A 22700-nucleotide genomic window follows, 5' to 3' on the forward strand; every position below is an offset into this window, starting at 1 on the left:
CAATCTAGATAACTTATAGTTCTCTTGCATATATAAATAATTATACCCAGTTGGCATTGAATACAAGTGCTTCTAATTTTTTCATGAACACATCTTTAATTCACCCTCATTGACAAAAGCCGAGTACCATGTATATTTGGGTTTCTATACTGTATAAACATTGCAGAAAATCTAAATTGTTTGTCTGTACTATCCTCATAATTTCTAGTTAGTTGTCTTACAGTCCTTTCACGTCCATCTTTCATTCTTCCCAATGTAATCACTCTACATAATGCTCTCAAGTGCATTTCTCTTAACTTAGTCCACACTATAAACTCGGATAGGAATTTTGGCTTAAATATTTTCCTTTCATAATTTATTTCCTTTGTTAACTTTTCTATCTAGCTACTTTTAAGATTCTGTTCCTTCTCACTTGTTCCATTCCTTGACACTACCTTTTCACATTCTTGTATGCAGGCCTTTTACTTCATTGTCATACTTTTCTAAACCTCAAATAAATTTAAGTTTTTCTCAGTGTACTTTGCATAAAATACTTCACTGAGATCTTCACTGATACAAAGCTTCTCAACGTACAGACCATCAAACAGTGACGAAGGAAAAACATGAAACTTAATTTCAAATCTTTAATTCAAGTAAATTACATGTGTACAGCTGAAACCTCACTCAGGTAAAAATGGGATATTTTCAATTCAATCAAAAATCTGTATGACTACCATCTTGTTTCTACTACTAACATGTAATACAACTTGTAAATTAGCTCACCTGGTCAAGCCTCAAAAACAATCGACCAAAAAAAACTTATGTTCATTACAGCTCCTAGCTATTGTACATATTCAGGCCATCACTATTCATCTCCTATGAAGACTGGTCTAGAATAACTGGTAGCACTGCATAGTCTATATGCAGAATTGACATAGCTTGGCATAATCTATATGCCGGGCCAAACACATTTACTACATGATCTAGTTTTGAAGGATTTTAGAATTGCAATTGATAACCCATTCATGCATTTCTTGCCTTAGCAATCAATGCATTAATTTATAAATAAGCACTGCCAATGGCAATTCATTAGTATGGTATGTAATGAAAAAAAATCTTATTACAAAAGAAATGTAATAATTAAGACCTCTTATGGTAGTGTGCATGCGAGACAGGTTACCTTACCATCCCCCAAACATCATATTTAGACAGTAAGTGAAGTCTTTTGTAAGCTGGGAAGTAAAAGAAAAATGAAATTTGGTCAGTACATTGTGTGCTGATGTTAAGGGGAGGAAAGGGAGAATCCTAATAACTATCTCAGGTTGTAAATCAGGTATCTGGAGGTGATTTACCTAAATTCATAAATTACAGTAAAATGTAGATGAAAAGACACTAAAATGTGTCATGTAAATGGTTATAGTAACTTGCCACAAGACATTGAGAGAAAATGATCATTGCATATGATGTATTGTGAATGGTCAACAAAGTAAATACATTTATATGGAAAACAATGAATAACATCTAAAACACTCAGTGGCTGGTTCTTCTGAATACATAAATTCGTTGGTACCACAGTATGTTATGTTTGCCTCATTCTATGCCGTCTCTGGACCTGTCATCTGTAATTTCACCATTTTCAGGAGATCCGTCCCTGGAAAAACATAAACCAGTGCTGTATAAACACTTACCACTTGAATAGAAGAAAATAATTTCGATTTTATACTAGAAATTTTCACTCAAAATTCAGAGTAAAGTTCTTATATCATTATGAGTCGATATAAACTTAATATCCAGTGAATTTATGCATTATTCTGGTTTATTAAAACAATAGAATGAAAAATAAATGTATAGGGTTAAATTTCACTAAATCAGCAGGTACTTAACTGAAGCCCTTACTTTAACTAACCACTTACTCCCTTTACCCTCAAATTCTTAACAAGTGGCATAAATGTATTGTGGATATACCGTACAGTATTTAGTCTAATTGAAGCAGCCAACATCAATTAAATTTTCTCAACAGTGGGTTTTTTAAATAGGTGTGGGGAGATTATTGAAATGTTTATGGAAAATATATAAGATGGATGTGATTGAAGCAAAAGATGTCCTTAGGTGGTTATTTTATTAAAGAAAATGGCGTGATTTTAAGGAATGTTTCGGATGACACACAAGCCATTTTCCGAGGGCTTCAAAGAGGTAAGGCTTCGAGTGACATACAAACCATGCTCCGAGGGCTTCAAAAGGGCGAGGCATTATTTTACCAGTGTAACAAACTAAAGCGGGTCATGATAAGTGTTCAACTCCTCACCTCTCTGGTGCCTCTGGTTGTATATGCTCCTGTAATTTTCTGTCTTCAACTTCCCGTGATGCTCTGTCCCTCGAGGTTCTCTCTCTGGATGCCGACCTTTCACGTGAGCGAGTATGACGTTCTCTTGACCTTGACCTCCTGTTGCGCCTTGACCTACTTCTACGTCTGAGGAATAGTAAAAAACGTTTAGGGTATCCCATTCCTGACTTAGCAGCAGGATATACTAACCATTGTGTGATACTATACAGAGAAGCACAATATTAGGTTTTACCAACTGGTCAGAAATACAGGTAATCCCCGACTTACGACGGGGTTAGGGACCGACATCCAGGTCGTAAGTCGAAATGGTCGTAAGTCGGAAATGTTTAAATAACACAGAAAATCTAAAATGGGTGTCTCTTTTTTCTTCTCAGCACCACAAAACACTCATTTTTAAGCTTGCCAGCCATTTAAAGTGAATTACAGATGAAAATTTTGTCTGTGTACTGACTTTGGGACTCAAAAATACATAATTTAACCAAATTTTGGTACGACTGAGGCGGGTCGTAAGTGCGGGTGGACGCAAGTCGAGTAGGTCGTAGAGGAGCTGTAGTAGCAATTACCTTGACAAATCTTAAGCATGTGAAGTTATTTTTACTTTTATTTCAGTCATCTCTAACATATTTGGTGCCATATGTTAAGTGTATTCACCTTACCATATATGTATTCTAAATACTCTTCATTAATATTTTTAAAAGATATTCTCCTATTTGTATTCTCTACTCCATCATTCAGTTTCTCATTTTTCTACTTCGTTTATGCCAATTTCCTTCATAGTTTCTTACAATGCTACATCTACAGCCAATCTTCAACATACCAATAAGTGAGTAAATACAGGTCTGGTTGTCTGGTCCACTTGTGCAAATAATAATAAAGAAAAACCCTACACACACACAAAATGAATATTTTAAATGTCATTCAGAATAAAAATTCTCTTAAACTGTATAGTATTAAAGGATGGTTTGGTAAACTTAAATTCCACTGAACTTGTATGACTGAAAGAAAATTACTTCAACAATAAAAATATGAAGACAGATGTATAGCACAGTACTCACCTGCGGTCTCGTGATCTTGATCTTGAATGGGATCTGTAGTAACGCTCACGAGATCTGGAACGGCGACGGCGCCTCTCACGGGACCTGGAGCGAGATTTTGACCTCCGTCGTCGCCTCTCTCTGTCACCGTCCCGATATCGGTCTCTTCTGTCACGATCGTTCTCACGGTAACGTTCTCGTTCACGATCATGATCCCTGTTGAATAGTTAGTAAAATTAAGTTTATGGGGGAATAGCCCACCCGGGCACAGGTCATTGACCCACAATGGGGCCTGGGGGCAAAAAAAATAAGAGTAAAAAGAAATTAAAAATAGAAGACAAAAAGACTACATTAACCTACACCACGAAGGTGCAGGAAAACCAGCTTTTGAAGTGAAACAGATTGCAAGAGTATGGAAACATAGAAGAAAGCAGAGCATTCCACAGTTGGGCTGTGTGAGGAAACAGACTTGGACACCACCTAGTCATATACAGTAGTAGTCATGGGCAAGGAATCTAACATGTGGTACTTCACCCCTTCATGGTATTGGTGATCATTGTTATATTGTTATCTTTATGTAAATCCTCCACTTGAACCCACTGCACCTACCTGGTGACATCGTAATCAGCAATTTCACCAAAGCGAGCATTTCTTTCAAGCTCCCTCTCTTCCCGGCGTTTCTCTCTCCGACTTTCCACCGTTTTCTATTGGGGGAAAAAGGATATTGATATAAACACAATGACATACAATACTCTATTGTCATAAAATAGAAGACTGAAAATGTCAGTCAATGATGAAAAGTTCCCAAGGATAGGTGAGAAAATGACAGCCCAAGTCTATCCATGGATATTACAAGCCCACTTCAAGGATAAGGTGATGCATTCAAGGTCAATGGGTTAAATGATAGCGGAGGAGGAGAGTGGCTTTAATATTGCCAGCATAAAACTTCAGTACTAAACTAAGCTTAACGTGAATACTATATATGAGAAAATTGCAAGACACACCTTCCTATTCTAAAATATCTTAAGAAGAAGGTATAATTCCTCAGGGTACTTTACTGTAACACTCACTAAAATGTTTGATGGCTCTTTGGCATGCATTCAGTTGAAGCATCATTCCAACACTAGAGAGGAAAAATAAAACACCCACATCAATGGAACTGATCTCAAGAAATTACAATCAAAGTTTCCAGTCCCAATATTTATGTCTCTGAGAGGGAACATTTCAAAGACATGATATAAGTTTAATGTTGTTTGTCCCTCCAATCACTCGGCTCAAGTTTGACATTATTCCTCACCAATAGTCTTAGTACACTAGAAGCAAACACATGTATAACTTATCCATTTGTCATCTAAAACCATATATTAAGATTGTGCAACTGCATATACCAAACACTTAACATGAATTTAACATCCCAAGGTCTGCAAAAGTTGGCATGGAGTTTTTATATTCACAACCAATCACTTACACAAAGAATGGAAACCCAACAAGGGATCAAGCCTCAAATTTTCTCTTAAGTAGTTAATGTATGTATGGATAGAGAACACATTTGAACTGAAGGACCATATACTGTACAGTACATGTAATCTTTGCAACCACCAGTATTTACCTTTAAATCCTCAAGCTTTTCTCTTATCTTGATGAAGCCCAAATGAAGCTTCCCACCAAAGTGGTCAGCCAGACGTCTGTCATTATCATGGATACCCAGGTAAGCCGAACAAACTTCACAGACACGCAATTTCTGTTGTTGGTAACTTGAGGCGGGCATGGAATTACGATACTCTTGCTCAGCAGCAGCTTTGCGCTTACGTAAGTCTTCTACTTCTTCCATAAGTTTCATGCTTTCCTGTAAAAGTTAAGCTGTATTGTACAACAATATACAGTACTGTGTCATCTACTCCATAAAACATGTTCATCACTGTCCCATTATCTAAACTTGTGATAAGTTTACCGAGTGAATGGTTCACTGTCTGACGTAACACTGTGATTTTGTTAAGCTAATTTTTCTTTTTCTAATTTTGTATAAAATCTAACTGGAAAATGCAAACTAAGTAAAGTCCAAGCAAACTAAGCCACTATATCAATGCTTACTTAGTACGGCAGCATTTGAGGTTCTGCTCGTTTTCATGGATCTGTCTCAAACATCTAAGCAATACACAAACCCAGCACTAGGGAGAAGATACAAGGATATGACTTTTAAACCTAAAGAAAACATGAGACATTATGACAGGAAAGATTTAATCCCAAAAAGTGGCAACAGTATCATAAGAATACAGGTACACATTACACTCCAATACTGTACGTATATGATGCCTCACCTCAACCATTCCATCAGCACCGAGACCTTCAGCTCTTGCCAACTTCTTTCCTATCTGTTCTGCCAGGTCATGGACTTTATTAGCTTTGGCTGCAACCTCTGCACTCAACTCCTCTTGAGTCTCTGCTAACCGCTTCTTGGCAGATTCTGTTCGTCTGTCACAATCTGTGATGAATGATTGCAGGTGTTCCATTGCCTGTGATAATGAAACCAGAGATAAGAGATCTGTTCAATACACTTCACTATGTGGTAACTCAAAATCATTACATTAAAATTGCTCCATTAATACCATACCAGAACACTTGGTATACCAGAACACTTAGTACAATCTACCAGCAAGGAAAATTCTTGAGAAAATTTTTTAAGTGTTCCTCTTGGTGTGGATGTTGCAGGTCAAATGGGCTCCATTCCTGATAGTCCACAACCTAACCTAACCAGTAATATCAGTACTGTACAGGAGTCAGACTGGGTTAGGTTGGGGCCTATTAGAGTGGCAACCATCCACAAGTCCCTGAGAGAACAAGGATTCAAAGAAATATGTTGAGAATAATACTAAAAAATTATGCTAAGCTTTACTAAGAGCAGTTGACAGGGTCATGGAAGGAGTATGTATTGGATGTCAACTAATACTATTATTAACAACACTCCATGGTGAACACAATAACTTAGGTTATGAATCAGTATATAAAATTTGACTTAGGGTAATTTTGAAAAATAATAAGTGATGAATCATTTATTGTTGTCCAGAGATTGGGTGATACTGTATGTACACAAAATCCTCTATATCCCTGTACTGTATGCTAATAAAGGTGACTAAGAAGGGTGGAACAGGGCTAGGAACCAAGCCCCCTAAAATTTATCCTTACAACAAGTGCAACAAAAAATGCAACAGAGTTGAGACTTACGCAGTACTGTATGCTGAAAACTGTCTACAAGTCTTACAGTTCTGGGGAGCTAAGAGGAAAGTCAGAGGATGAATCAGGATAATAAATGGAGGTGACATATATAGGTAAAAATATTAATTATTTCTATTCAATTTATCAATGGCTGTAACTGAGGGGAAAAGTGGTATACAATACAAAAATATCATCTCGGAGAATGTCATAAGACGTGACACTTGAAGCCTGTTTCTCAGTGTTAGAAGTGAGGGCTCATAATATACCAGTGCTTTCCTACTATGTATACATCATAACACAAATGCTCACAAGTGCTACTTTGAGTGTAATTTAAGGCCCCACAACAACTTTTGTAACAGCATCAGTTGTTTCTGAATTTACATGACATCTGTATGATCAGTGCATGATTATTGTGCACTGACATTTTGTCTGAGAAAGCAAGATTGAATTTTATATTCCTAAAGGATAACATTTATTCTAAAAGGTAAATAATCTCAATGGAGTGTTTACACCCCTTGTGCAGTTTTCATGTGCCAAGAACTGATGGACTGCACCAGTGTCACTAACAACACACTGACTATACAAAAATGTTTAGTGAAAAAATAGTAAAAGGGTGTAACCAAGATCTCTCAATATAAAGACTGCAAACATCACAAGTGGATGTGGGTTAAAAGTTCATTTCAACTATTTAGGTCTGACATCAAGTTCTTATTAAAAGCTTCATTCACTGAAGCAACCATTCATAATTAAAATAAATAAATACTATTAGCCTTATAGATGAATATCAACTAACAGAGAGCAATGTTGCTGCCACAAAATGAACCCAATGAAGCATTTGTGTGTACAGTACTGTATTGGTGAGCTTATCCTGTGAGAAAAGTGATGACATTCAAAATAATTTCAATGCTAATTATATCAAGTGTCCAAGGTGCCAAATGGTACTATTATTACACACACACACACACACACATGGTAGTGTAAGGGAACTGTAGGCAAATATAGTTTAGAAAAAACTATAATTTACTTACATCAATGTCATAGAAGTAGTCTTTCTGAGCTGATGCTTGCTCATAATCTGCCCGAAGTGCAAGGTCATGAACCTTGGGGCACTCGCCCAGGTCCATACGCTGCAAAAAGACATTTCTTTAATCATCCTCCTTCAATACAGTAATACTGTACAGATAATGGAAGGCAGCACAGTTAGAACACCCTTGTCTGTACCTCTAATATAACAGGTCATCATAAAAACAAGGAATAATTCTTTCGTGTTCCCATGACTTGTTAAGGCTGAAAAACAGAAATATCTAATTAAACTACAGTACATATAGTATTTCATTTATGCTAACAAATCCACTACTATATACAAAGGTAACATTAAATCCAGATAACTAATCACAGAAATAAAATCATTCTTGATGTTTGACATTGTTCTCCAACTCGTGACAGGTCTTTCTCAGCACAGAACCAATTACAGTCAACCCTCGCTTTACGCGTTTCCACGTTTATGCGGTACCCCGCCGAACACGGAATGCTCACTTTCCGCGGTGTGTGTGTACCCTTTTACGCGGAGAGCGGCGCGAGCAGGGTGCGCACAAGGTCGCCCAGTCATCAAAACATTACCGAGTTCTTCACCCGCCACAGCCGGCCCAAGTCAGTGATAGTGATAATGATAGTGAGGATATGGACTTGTATGGACTTTGAGGGGTTTGACAAAGAGGCCCTGCAAGCCTCTGTGGTGGATAGTGATACAATTGATACAAGTGATACAGGTGAGGGCCAATAATCTGCCCTCTGCCTCGGAACCAACCCCTCATCCCCGTGTGCCCAGCCATCTTTTCTACTAATGTAAGTGTTAAAAAACCTAATATTATTGATATTTCTCTTAATTATTAATTGTGTGTGCATACCATCATAAAATTAAGACGTTATTTTTACTACAACGTAGGTATTGTGTCTGAAAAAGTGGAGTTTGGGGGTCGGCCCGGTCTCTTATTTCAATGAATCCCATGTTGTGTTGTTCACTTTACGCGGGCAGCCGTGGGTTCAATTGACCGCGAAAAGTGAGGGTTCACTGTATAACACATCTGAGTCTATTGCCACTACAGGGTGATGATACTATAGTTGTCTCCAATGTTCTTCTAGAATATCAATTATATTCAATCATTAATACAGTACAGTAAAGCCTCGAATAACGACGGTAATGTGTCCTGCAATATTGCAGTGTAAGGTGAATCATCATATCGCGAATTATTAATTACCATTAAAATAAAGCAATAATAATGAGATGCGTTCCCAAGTGTGACCTTTTCATATCTTTTGTGTGGCTTTTTACCCTCTTTTCCCCCCAAAACAATACAATTAATGAAAAGTGCAAACTATATTCTTTAAATAATGTTTCTGAATGCATCTTATACAATATAAATGAATAATAATATGGTCACACAATAGATGGGACGCCATTGTTTTCGTTTGTGTTTACAGCCGGGAGTCCGGGACGATAGTTTACACGAGAAAATGAAGAAAATAAGACCCTGGGTGTAGCTGTAGGGAACTCAATTTAAAAAAAAATTAATACCTGTATGTATGTTTTAAGTAATGTTATTTAATGTTAATAAATGGAACACTAGGAGTAGCTAACCACTAATGGGACGATTAAGAATGTCAACGTATGAGCAGTAAGTGCTTACATGTGAAAACATTTCGTCATTTCTCTACATATTAATATGAAAGCAACACTTATTTGCTGTTCATATATGTTTTAAATAACATTTACGAATGTAAAAAAAAAATTCTACTCACCAATGGTGGTAAAGTCTAAAACATAAGGACAGCCAATGAACATTGTGCGAGTTTTTACTCAGATGACGAAGTCATCAGGTTCAACTCTGGCTGAAGCTGTAGCTTTCCATAAAGCTGTTGCTGAAACTGTTACTGAACCTGAAGTTGATGTTGAAGCTGTTTATGATGCTGAAGTTGATGGTTTAGGCCTTCGAATAATAAAGCTGTCTATAGAACCTTTCACAGCTGCTTTCTTATCTCATTATACATCTTTATGTAGAGGTCATTTGCATTTATTTAAATTTTAATACTTTGTTCGGTTAATGGATCCACTTCAGAAAATATGTTCATTGCTTGCTCCATATAATATCCACAGACCTCTCACCTTTTTCATATCGTTATAACACATCTAGTTTCTCAGCTAAGCTTATACAATTTCTATTAACTTTTGAAACACCACAACCATCACTTGCTCTCTTGCTCATGTTGAATAGGGATGCAAAAATGCTTTAAGAAACCTGAGAAAGTTTTTCTCCTGTTCAGATGCGTGAAAACAAAAGTCCTGCAAAGCTCCGATTGTTGTTTACTGGCGATGCGCATTAACACTCATTAGCCAGGCAGCTTCTTTGCACAAGGCGCTCTTCATTTTTTACAGTAATTTTTTTATAATACGTATCGGGATTTAGTTATTATTGATATGAAAATGTAATTTTATTTTATTTTTATTATATTTTGGTCATAAATACGAACGAAATCAGGACGTAAATTGAATTGGGTCCTAAATTAACTTGGGTCTTAAATATGAATTGTTGGTTGAACCGTTGTTATCGAAGGCTTTACTGTATATCAACAACCTCACCTAATACTATCAAGCTGTGGGGACAAATCCATTAACGAGAGATTTATTTAACTGATGGAGGGAGGAAGGTTACGAATGGGGGGGAGGGAGGAGGCCAGATAGAGATGAGGCTGGTCAATGGGGGAGGAAGGGAAGACTGATGATTCTTCCGAGATAAACTGAATAACCTGTAGAGTAGAAAGAGGTAAATAAATCTACTGTATATATCAACAGTCTCCTGCAGAAGAGCTGAAGTGACAACATTGCCAACATGAAGTTTCCATATTCTTAAGTATGTGAGAGGAATAAAAAATATTTTTTTTTTAGAATTGATACTTTCGTCAAACCAAGATATTAAGTAGAAGAAAATCGAAACTATTAAAATACTGTAAATTTATATAGACAATTACTCACCGTTGAAGAGAGGATCTCATGGGGGCAACAGGTCAGCAGGAAGCTCTTGCAAACCTTCGGGTCTGAGAACTTTAGCCGGTATCTGGTGTCGTCACCTATGGGAGAACCACCGGCCATGTGTCAATAAATGCACGCACCAAGATGCAGCCCAAATCTCAATGCTTGGAATAACACAAACAAGACATTAAGAGACTACCTGCACTAATTAATTTTTTTATAATTTTGATTCATGATCTGATTAAGGTTATAAAGATTTCTCCAAAGAAATTACAATTCTCATTAAAGCAAAATGATTTTTGGCTGCACAGGGAGCACCATTACTTCAACCTACTCTAAATACTTAACTATTACTGTATCAAGTGATTCATGACCTTGAAGACAAATACAAGAATTTAAATAAATACTGTACTAAATGAAAAAGAAAACATGTTTTTTTATTCTAGGCACAAACACACAATTTGACGCAAAAAATGAAACCCAGATATGAATGAAACCCCCCTCCCCCCAACCAAGGTCATGCTCACTATAAGCTCATTTACCCTGAACTTACACTAACATGTGAGGGTGTAACCTGAAGTGCTAAATGAGTCACTCTAAGACCCATAAAATAATGATGATGATAATAATAAAAATCACTCCTGAATCACTCTCTAAAACTGGTTCCAGCAATCAAGCACACACTTCAGTCTTTCACCTCCCACAGCAGGTTACACCACACCCTAAAACATTAGTGATTCTTAAAATGTTCTGAGAAATAAAAAAGGGCTAAAGATGGACATTATGCATCTAAAACTCACAACCAGCACCCCCAAGCCGTATGGAGATATCTTCTCTGCCACTGGATTATCCCTGGAAAGTATGCCCAATTTTGAGCATTATTGGACACAGGGTTAGAGGATGTTAAAACCACAAGTACAGTATCTGTATTGGACATTGTACCATCTTCTGACAACTTTCATAGTATAATATTGCTAAAACTAATTTTTTCTTGTGAAGAAAAGACTGGCCCAGAAAGGAGTGGCCAATCTCTTGTGTTCCTAAGTATTACTACAAATTAAACTACCAATACTGGCAAATTTGCAGAAAGAGGACAGTGAGTTGGATAAACTGCATAATCAAAACTGTTATGAAATAATAAGACATTTGGCGAAAAATAGACAACAGGTTATACACACGTGGTCGCAGTGATTTCCACCATGTCAAGTTAAAGCATTGTGTCGCTCTTTGCTCCACCCTAGAAGAAATTAGGATTAACTCGTCAATATCTGTCATGTACACCAAAAGGACGTGCATCAAAGCTACTTCTCTGAAAAACCTAATGGCAGCAATATCTCCCTCCCCCTAAATCAAGATTTCTCCCATGACAATTTCAAAAACTTTCTTTTTTTAATTTGATGCGTCACAATGATGAAAATATTAATTTTAAGTGTCAACAACAAGCATTTGAAGCATAATGTAGTATAAAGAATGAACACCACAATTCAAGATACCCTAATGATCAGACTAACAAAAATGGGTAAAGAATTTAATAAAAAGCATTATAAAGTGACAACCACAATGATCTAGTCCTTCACATTTCCCCCAATAGTTACCTAAAATTTCACACAAAGCCACACTCCATTAACCTAACCTACCTTCTGCACACTACTGTACTTTATAACACACTAACATTATTCCCAACTGATAAGAGAACAACTCTTAATGACTGACACTTCATACTGACTATCAAAAACAGATAAAAAAAATAATGAATGGCTAGCAACTGTACCGGACACACAAAAGGTCTGGCTTCAATGTAGCTACTGCTTGATCATGTTTATCAATATAAATGCCATTTATTATGTACTACAAATGTCTATGATAACCAAAAAAACCACAATAATGACAACACTATTCAGAAATTGTCAATAGCTACAACACTAAATATAAGTAGATTTCATCAACACAGGATACAGTACTGCTGCATTGGTTAAAATATTTATCCTGAACATCCTAACAGTTAACCCGAGGCCTTTATCATCTCATTATCACCTGTAAAATCAATTAAAATATAAAACAAAAAATAATAAGGGAATTTGGCTCAATATTCACAGGGGAGGAAATACAGAAAATCTGATTCAAACATCAATTTACTTTTTAATTTCACTGAGTCAATGAATGGGTGACCTAAATTAATCACACAATATCTATCATTGACAATATTTCAAATGTCCTACAGATTCATTAAAGTTAATAAAATAATAAATTTGAATTTTTTGAGAATTATAAGATTAAAAACTAAGAATTTTTATTATGTCAATTCTAGGGGTGTGGTTAAGTGCATTTAGTATGTATGCAGATGTAAAGCTATTGGCCATCCACCACAAAAACACACCTCAAACACAAACTATTAATAATCATATGGGTTTTCATGACTGATATACTGTACATGAATATCTACAGTAATAAATATATATATATAGATGTCTAACTCAATAATGGTGCATCATATTAACCCTAAGATCCCTAATAACATACCATAAATAAAATAAATAATCTTAAAGTTGCAAGAACGCTAACAAAATAAAATAAAACCATTATTCTGATTACAAACTAAACCTTCAAGTTAACGAGATAGAACTACAAAACTCTTGCCATATTTTTTGTACTGTACTGTAGCTTCAAAACATTTTATTTACCCTGTACTTTATGCCACAAATCAAGTCAAGATTCCCCGGCAAGACCCAAGACACCTCACACACACAAATGATTGCACCAAATGTTATCTATTCGTCACTCATGAACTAAAGATTATAAAAAAAAGTCTATTCAGTACCGTACTAAAAAGACTATCTTCCTATAATTCATGATCAGTAATTACAGTCCAGGTACAGTAATTACCAAACTGTACCAATTAAAAGGCTTCATTGAACAAAATTACCCAGACCTGATATATACTGTATCTCCTACCTGTACCACCTAAGGTTACTCCTATGCTATTACCCACCATACTATTGTAACTACACTAATAAATTTTGGGGGGGGCATTCAATATTTATCAAGTAAATAGAGAAGAAAGATATATTTTATAGGATGAAGGAAAGAGAAATGCCTATATCAGTTAGCCAATCATGCCATTATACTCTACTTTGTAATGTTCCCATGGCTATTACCCTCCCTGTTTTCAAATCACTCATCAATCCAGCTATACAGTAATCTCAGACAAAACAGGAGCTTAAATTATGATCAATAACATTATCAAGTTCCTTCCCTTTATGACATACTGCACACTACAGTAGTAAGACTCTAAACAGCAGCTTAAGATAAATTAATACATGCGTGTGTATCAGTAAGGTAATACACTGTACCTGTACTACACTTTTATGCTACAGGACAGACAAATTCTTTCTATGATTACAGCACCTGTGCTTAACTACCATCAAAGCTGTTCATGCCAAACTACACTACAGTGTACCGTACTTGGCAGAACTTTTATACAGATACCGTACTGTACTGTATCTAATTTACTATGCCATTAAACATGAGTTTCAAAAACCATAGGTTTTACAGCATGCTACAGTAGCCAGCTCCCAGTATGATCATTCCTTCAATAAGTACACAGCTCCCTGCTAAGCTATTACTAAGTCAATCACTTAGGATTTTCTTTACAAAACACCACAAGTAAAAGAATGGTGTATTAATAATTCAAAATCTATAGCAACAGAGTATACAGTATTGTAATATGATTTTTAGCTGTCAGTTCGCTCTACATATTCCAATCCTCAGTAACAGCAAGATTTCTTGAATCAGATTCAGATAATGATCAGTTCTTGAACACTTGTTAAGACAGAAATACAGGTTTTGACAATGCAATTTCTATTCTACTTTCCCAAACACCTGGGAGAAGTCAACCACGATAATGGTCTATTCCCTACAGTGGTGTGTTGCCAAGCAACTAATCTGTTGTGTCAAATATTGGCACTGGTCACCCACCTGGTCAGGAGACACAAGGGTACATACAGTCATTTCAATCCATTGTCATTGTACGGTAATTCCTTTTCCATCTAGCTATTACCAATCCACTAGTGAATAGCATAACCAAGGCTTCCATTGCACACACAAGGCTGGATCACATTAGGTCCATAAAACATCTTGGTGGACGAGGCCATGTTGGCGACTAACAGCAGCCCATGCTGTGCAAGCTTCTCATTTTCCCAAGAAAACAATCTACTACTCAATTTACAAAAAATATCTTGAATTATTCCTAAGTACTGTATAAACAAACAAATAGCACACGGTAGTTGCTTAAGAGTTCCATGCTGCCTGAGCCACACCCAAGGCTTCTCATTTACAAGACCACTACATCCCAGTTCACCCATGTCATGTAAACCAGTCTGGCCCGACCTCTTCAGTTAGTGCTACCACTGAACCACCAAATGTTTTAAATGAACTGGCCTATTCAACTGTAACAGAACACTCATTTGTCCTTATATGTATTGTTAGTCTCGGGAGGGACCAGCCTCGGCACCCAGAAGTAATTTTTCCCAAGTCAACAGGCACCCAGAAGTAATTTTTCCCAAGTCAACAGGCAAACATGAAGAGCATATGACCAAAGAATATATGCATAACACTGCACATCCACACACACCAACCTGTACCAGTAAGGTCAACTGTGGAGGTTAATGTGACAGTGTATGAATATACAGTATAGTGTTTTGAATGTTTTTTTTATTACATATCCAAGTTTGTCAGTTTATTTGGTAAAAGTTAATTCTGGCCTGTATGGGTATTTGATAACAACCCAAGAGGCAAGTTCTTGTAAGCGTTTGAAAGTTCAGTGGCAGCAACCCTGCCTCCCACAGAATGGTCAGCTGTTCCTGGCTTACAGGTGGAAGTTACTGTGCTTCTAGGAAAGTGATGCAATGTTATGCACTGTATTCCTTGATATAGAACTAAATATATACAGGTAGTACTGTATATTAAAACAAAGTAATCCAAACTCATTCTGTTTAGAGCTATAGATCTTCATAATGATTCACCAGCAACACTGAAACAATAGCTAACATGTCCATTTCCCAATACAGGGACTCACCACCACCCAGGGCAACACACCCACCTATTCTTACAAGCCATTTAGTCAATACTGTACTCGTGCAAAAAATAAGCTCATGTACAATTTGTTCTGTGTTAGTTTATTTCTTTAACATCAACAAATATCATCTAGTTAAGCTTGGTACAGTACAATTATTTCTTACTTCTCATTATTAACCCCAAATTATTCTCTTCAACAAACACATGCTCACTTTTGCCAAGTTATATTAGAAACAGGACAATGACACTCTCTCCCCACCAGAATGATAGTCAGAGCATCATCAGAAACATGTTTACATACAGACCAGTAACACTGATGTCTTGCACTATGCCCATTACTCTATAATACATTTAAGATTATTACTGAAGCTTATTAAGGCATTATTCTATATAGGTTACATAAATTACAATACAGTACATCTAAATTTTTTCTTTGAGATTCTTCACCAAGACATTTATAATGATGTTCTATACATGTTATGGGGAGAGAGCAATTTTCATGAATAGTTCATAGCAGCCCTGACAGTCATCCTCACCATTCAAAATCCTTCCACTTCCACACACAAAAATTACCCGTATGAACAGGTAATAATAAATATATAAATTCACTACTGAGCTTTATGAGATGCTGTCAATCCATTAATTATTTTGTGTCAAACGTACTGTAGTAGCTAAGCAGGAACAAGGGGATAAACTAGGACTGAACACTCCACAAACTGAGGCAGCATTAAAGCATGTTAGATTTACAGTAAGTTAGTTAGTCATCCACAAAAGTCACGGCTGACCTACAATCTTACAGTTAAGTATGCACAAGAGAGGAATTAGCAAAAGCATGGTATGAGGGTTGAAGAGGGAGGGATATATGGCAAAGTCAAATTCTGGTCTTTAAAACATGTGACAGAGACAGTGTTACAGATTTGTGTACAAAGACTGTTTAAAAGGGTGGTGAATAATAATATATATTTAGAGAGAGGACAAGGCAGGTAGGTGTGAAGACTGTAAAAGAAGCAAAATTGGGGGAGAATTAAGATGTCAAAAGTCAAAGTGCATAGACTGACCAATTACAGTTTTCTCTAAGGTAACGGAAGGGAGGAGGAGGGAGGGACAGACTTCAACAAGATTACCCTCTTATCAAGCATTTCATTTACTGACAAAACTTAACACATATCAACCTTGGTGGTTTATGTGTATAGACACACCTCGGTTTACTCCCAGTACTGTAAACCAATCAGCAATTAATAGTGAATCTTTTAACTACTGTAAGACTCAAATACAAGAAGCAACAGTTTACAATTACGAACCTGACTCACTCTAACCTAGCCTTTTTCGACTCCCATACCTGTCATCAAATCTTGAAGCTAAATGAAATGACTAAACTTTAAGTGCCTACTAATAGCACTACTGTACTGTATCATAATACATTATTTTATATAGTTTTATAAGATAAATAAATAATCAGATGCCATCATTACATTTACCAGCAACCGAGTTAAAGCAAAAGACAACTGCATATTTTAACAGTAGGAATGACAACGAACAAAATTATTCCAAACCAAACCTAACATACATAACACCAACATGGGTTACATATGCTTGCTTTGGTCAACATTTAATTGAAGCATCTTATCTTTCTCTGCTCCCTTTGAGAAGTAAGATCTGTACGTATTATGAATTCAATGTGATATTTTCTGTTTCTGTCGCCCTATCACTGTTCTTAAGTAAACTATACACTGTGTACTGTATGTATATATATATATACCCTGTACTGTATATAATTATATGTATTTACGAGAAAGAGAATGAATAAAGGATAGAAATGTCACACTAACAGGTTTACTTTAAAAATTGTTATGGGACCTTCAAAGACATACTTCCTCAAATACACAGAATGCAAGTTGGTAAGCAAGCAAGAAGAAATCAATGTACAACCATAAAGCATTATTTTCAGATCTCCATAGGAATGGCAGCAATACAGTACATGTGTTAACAATCGCGTTCAAGGGTAAATACCATGAAGCGACCCGAGTTAAGCTAACACCCCCCTCCCTGGGCTAGGTTAGTTAGTTCCCCTTGTCGTCAGAAACAACTTATCTCCCAACCTGAACATCAACAAGACCTGCTAATATTTGTTTGGAGATTATGAATGTTAATTCTTTAATGTAAAGGTTAAACAGAGGGTTCTCAACTCCTGGTTATATTCCGAAGGATCTCTTAAGAGATAAATTTCTTTTTAAGTAAAATTTAAAAAAAAAATGACTGAACACAAAAGGTTGGTATTCACCTAATTACCAGTGTCCTTAACAGCACCCTTAATAGAGGCTACTTGACTAACCAGGAATAACAGGACAAAACACAAACCAACCACAAGAGGGGTATATATTTTGATGGTATTGTATATACCTACTGTATCTCTTATCTCTCTGGTAATGGTCTAGAATGGCTCTTGAAGACATAAAATGGATTTGGTTTCATTCAGATTTTCACTAACATGTGTATTTTAATGAAATAAATGAATACTTTAGCAGGGAGCAAGAAAATGAATTTATCCTTCACATTTTTGGTTCACCTAATCTAGCATCTTCAACCACCATATGGCAGCCATCATAGTGGAGGTTTCATGTTCCTTGCACTCCATTTTTGTACATCTTTGGGTGGATTAGGGAAACTTTAGCCAATGTTTAAAGGACAAGACGAGTCGTTCCTTACCTCATGAATGGCTCATACTGTAGAGTATTACACCTATATGGAATTACAATTGACATGTTTTTTCAGAGGTTTTTCATGGGTCCCTTGGTGAATAAATCTACCTAACTTAACTAAAAATACTCAAAAGACATTAATTTAGGTTGGGCAAGTGAGATTAGGGTTGGATGCTTCATGTCGTCTTTTGTATACAGTTTAGTGTTGCAGCCTGACAGCTAACATACAGTAAGACAAGTCAGTGCTCTCAGATAAGTTTACCAAATACTCAGTGGCCCATTCAGTAAACTCTTTAATATCTGTAATTCTCAGTACCAAGGCCAAGCTGGACTAAAAAGTGCCAGTTTGTTGCGAAAATTTGCGAGTATTACTGAAGCAACCAATTTTGATACAGACCGTTATATTACGAACTCTCTACTCTTATAGAAGTAACATTAAATTTGATGATTGTACTGTACATACATAAAATGATCAAAGAATTACAAAAACAAATCAGTCACCAGTAAGAGAATAATAATGCAACCATCACCTGATACTGTACACATCATTTTTGTTGTGTTAGTTACAATATTTTTTTTGGGGTAGATTCACAATATTTGTATTATTATCATCATTATCATTTAAACAGTTTACAGTAAAAGTGATTATAAATAATAAAATTAAAAACTCTTAAAACAAATATAATTCAGGTTTGTTTTTACTTAAATTTACAACACTACTTGCTTGAAGACTAGGATGGTTGTCTCAATGGTGTGCTACTGGGCGTCTCTTGTTTATGAAATGAGTGAATTATCTGACGAGATTTAGAAGTTTTCTTCAACGCATTTCTCATGTTTACCCGTGTGATATGGTCTTGTTTTTTCTCAAGGAAGGACGAGAGGAATACAGTATATTCAATCAAGAAAAATGCATCTTACTCTTGACAATTTCAGAGAGTTCTTTTAGGTTTTTGTCAACTGTAGTCCAAGTTATCATCTGTTTGGCTCCAAAATCATCCTCTTCAATCAAGCAATTCATCTTGTTTTATTCCTTCACTGTTAAATTAGGATGCGCAGTATCTCCATTTTTGCAGTGCTGTATTTGAAACTGTCACCGTAGAATGCAAATTACAGTATATAGTACAATATTCTTATTTTATGAGTACAAACATTATTTTTTAGGCAAGATCTCACAAAAACTGGAGAAAGGATACAAGGTTCAATTACTACCAGATCAAACATTCACACTATGCTACAGTGTTGTCTTATACCAGACTAAGTTTTAACTGGTTTCTTAAACATTAATTCGTATGGAGAAGTCCTTTACAATTCCAGTTTGAGAATTCCTTCATTAAATGCCAGATATTAAAAGATTTCAGTTCATTAAGTTTTAAATACTTAGTGCAAACCAAAGGTATGTAGATGCAAATTAAAAGTAACAGTTTCCTTGCTCCCTAACATATATGCAGGAAAGCAAATATCTATAAGAAAATCCCCAAAATGAACAAATCAGTCTAAATTTTACATTAACCTTTGTTCTCTAATGCATTTGGATTCTATAAAAACACACATCAGTCAAGATCCCATAAATATTCCAAGAAATAAGGTAATAATCCAATTTCATAAATTCCCCTTTGTCTTCCACTAGGTTTGTATTCTATACGAGAAAATAAATACAACCGTAAACATCATCTCGACAATCTACAAGGAATAAAGTAACGACCCTCTCCTTAACCTTTACCGGAGCTCAAGTTGAAAATCCCAGACAGGAGTATTGCCTAATAATGTACTGACAAGATATTACCAAAATTCCCTACATTATGCAACACTATAACTACACATCCCCACTTAACATGAATGAAGAATTATTCATCATCCCCAGATAATCAACCTAAAATATGAGATAGTTCTTTATATTAGGTAAATTGGTAACTGTGAATAATAGGAAGCCATCCCTTACTACCTTACCTTTTGACATTAAATTCACAAGGTTATTGATTTTAGTGTTTAAATCCTCATGAGGTGGTTAACAGGTGGTATTTAAACCTAGGTGTTAGTTCGTCACGTTAAATATGTAAGCAAATAAGTGTGTTCGGTATTCGGCTATTTTTAACAATTGTTATTTTGTTTAACACTCCAGAATTAATAATTTTTGAGACAACTCAATTCTAACCAAACTGCATGAAAAATATTAACTTACGGCATTTAGATCAGATTTAGTTAGTTACTGTAGTTTGCTCTGATTTCCTAAATGACTTATGCCAGTGTCACAGATTGAAGGATGCTCTTACTCATGTACACATTTGATTTCAATTTAAGTAACTTCTACAGTATGTTATAGTATCTCCTCACCACCACCATCTAATTAATGATTTGTAACGATAAAATCAATAATACCACAACATTTTAAATCGTCAAGTAAGATAGCATGGTTTGTCCACCTTTACCCGGCAGTATGGTATTTACGTATGCTGTCACTTTAACTCATCACAAAATCAATCTATATACGTGTATGTGGGTATAAAAGCCCCATACAACTTCCTACAGCCATAAAATGTAAGGACTTTAAACAGGTAATTACAACTAATCACTTCAAATGCCGCTGATGACGTCTACCCTACAGCCTCTACTAGTGTTATCAGAGAGCACTTCACATTGCATCTGATGACAGAGTTCAAAGTCAGAATGTTATTGTAAGACTCATCGATCGTGTCTGAGAGTAAAAAATCCCTCTGCCAAGGAAGCAACTGGATATTTACTCCCTACACAGATCGCCATTGTTGTCAGAGCAATTGCTCCTGCGCTGATCCACTTTCTACCCAACAAACTGTCCACCTGAGAAGTATAATGTGTCAATTATCATACTCACCATTTCTGGATGTCCCCATTAACTGGTCAAGCATCGCACGCATCTGGTCATGCGCCGACATGATGAAAAAGATGCGAAGAAGGTGGAACAGAGGAAAAGATAGCAGGGACTTGAGAGCAGACGTCCGCCTCCTAGAGCCAAGCGACACTCGTCTCCCTCAGTGAGCTGCTGCTGCTGCTGCTTCGATCCAGACCCACAATGCTCGAGCATGAGGCGAGGCAGGCGTACCTTCCCTCCCTCACTACCTAAATAATATCTATACTAAAATTATCATACAGATATACAGTTACATAGATATTTATACAGATTAATCAGGTATACAGTTCAGCATGAGTATAAATAATGTAGCTAAATATGGTGTACGGTCACGCGTGGGAGAAAACAGTTTTCTATCTGCCGCGTGTTTATTTGTTTTTTCGAAGAAGAAAACGCATGGTTATAATAGCTAAGAATATTACTCCAGCTTCATTAAAATTAATTTAATAACAAGAAATTATCAGGGATGAATCAAAATCGAATATAATGAATTACTTGAATTAATATCCGACACCTGGAAAATTCTCGACATACCTGACGCTCCGTCAAGAAAACTACTGTTGCTAAAACAAATCCGTTGCTTTGCAAATATAAGCACTGATTGCATGAAACTAATTCAAGGTCTAGTCACAGTAAAGACTCAATATATTTTTGCTGGAATAGAACTAGTGATAAAAAATTATATGGCCGAAAAATTCGTATCTTGACACAGGTGAGTTTTAAAGGTACCTTCACTTAACATCAATCATTTATTAGTCCTCCCTAATTAATCTAATATTCGTATTTACCTACTGCAATATGAAAGAGGTGTGTGCATTTAATCAAAGCAGGGGCAGTAGGGGGGCATGAGCTGTGTAACAACAGAGTGTGGTTGGCGCTTGCCGAGGGGTGTATGTAACACCTTTATCTACCTTACTCCATGTCGCTCACGCATGATAACTACAACTATTCCCTATACGTAAAAAAAAAAAAATTATTCTAACAGCCATTATTAATTCTCTTGGAACTCTGGCATCTGTTTTATCACTAATAAAATAAACTTGATAAGAGTAAAGAATACACAACATTTCTGCGATAAGAGTAGTGTTTATCGAGTAGCTGCCACACTGACTAATCTAATCAGGTTTTCCTTTTGATAATTGATATACTTTATAATTGACATGTTGTATCTGCTAGAAGCTGGTTAATGCCTAATGCCTAATGCCAATATGCCATAATAAGTAATTGTTATATCCGTGTGATAAAGCCTGACAGGTGATAAGCTGTGTCGTTGCTACACCCGGAGCCGTTGTCAGACCATAGATAGTAGAGGTGTGTGAAAGTGTTATTTTGTACAGTATATAGACTGAAGCAGATTTGTACTGAGAATATACACGGGGATTAAGTACAGTATTTACCTTCCCCAAGATTTCGAGACTGTAATTTTCTGTAGTCACCGCAACGATTG

The 22700-nt window shown here is 36.1% G+C and overlaps 1 protein-coding gene across 6 annotated transcripts; it reads right to left on the bottom strand.

The window, feature by feature from the left end:
* Window positions 1-609: 609 nt before the first annotated feature.
* LOC121870681 (putative RNA-binding protein Luc7-like 1) lies at window positions 610-21389 on the bottom strand. 6 transcript variants are annotated; one of them, XM_042372622.1, is made up of 11 exons: window positions 21218-21371; window positions 11776-11834; window positions 11398-11449; window positions 10601-10695; window positions 7599-7697; window positions 5676-5870; window positions 4967-5203; window positions 3967-4061; window positions 3379-3573; window positions 2285-2449; window positions 610-1630 (listed from the first exon to the last, which is right to left on the bottom strand). In XM_042372622.1, exons 5-11 carry the CDS (start codon window positions 7692-7694, stop codon window positions 1570-1572), a joined length of 1044 nt encoding a protein of 347 aa, XP_042228556.1. In that variant the 5' UTR covers window positions 7695-7697; window positions 10601-10695; window positions 11398-11449; window positions 11776-11834; window positions 21218-21371; the 3' UTR covers window positions 610-1569. The 6 variants fall into 6 exon arrangements, with proteins under 6 accessions (XP_042228556.1, XP_042228557.1, XP_042228554.1 ...); XM_042372623.1 differs by lacking the exon at window positions 11398-11449; XM_042372620.1 differs by having other exon boundaries at window positions 10601-11449.
* Between the last annotated feature and the right edge of the window lie 1311 nt (window positions 21390-22700).

Source organism: Homarus americanus, unplaced genomic scaffold, assembly GCF_018991925.1.
Source record: "Homarus americanus isolate GMGI-L3 unplaced genomic scaffold, GMGI_Hamer_2.0 scaffold56333, whole genome shotgun sequence".
NCBI classification, from domain to species: domain Eukaryota; kingdom Metazoa; phylum Arthropoda; class Malacostraca; order Decapoda; family Nephropidae; genus Homarus; species Homarus americanus.

Bases quoted from the DNA above. Each gene is read 5' to 3' on its own strand.
- LOC121870681 (XM_042372617.1), bottom strand. From the start codon at position 11,893: ATGCACGTCCTTTTGGTGTACATGACAGATATTGACGAGTTAATCCTA. The intron at 5,204-5,675 runs GTGAGGCATCAT...TAACTTTTACAG, and splicing joins GTGCTGATGGAATGGTTGAG to GAAAGCATGAAACTTATGGA. The intron at 3,574-3,966 runs GTAGGTGCAGTG...ACTATTCAACAG, and splicing joins GCTGATTACGATGTCACCAG to GGATCATGATCGTGAACGAG.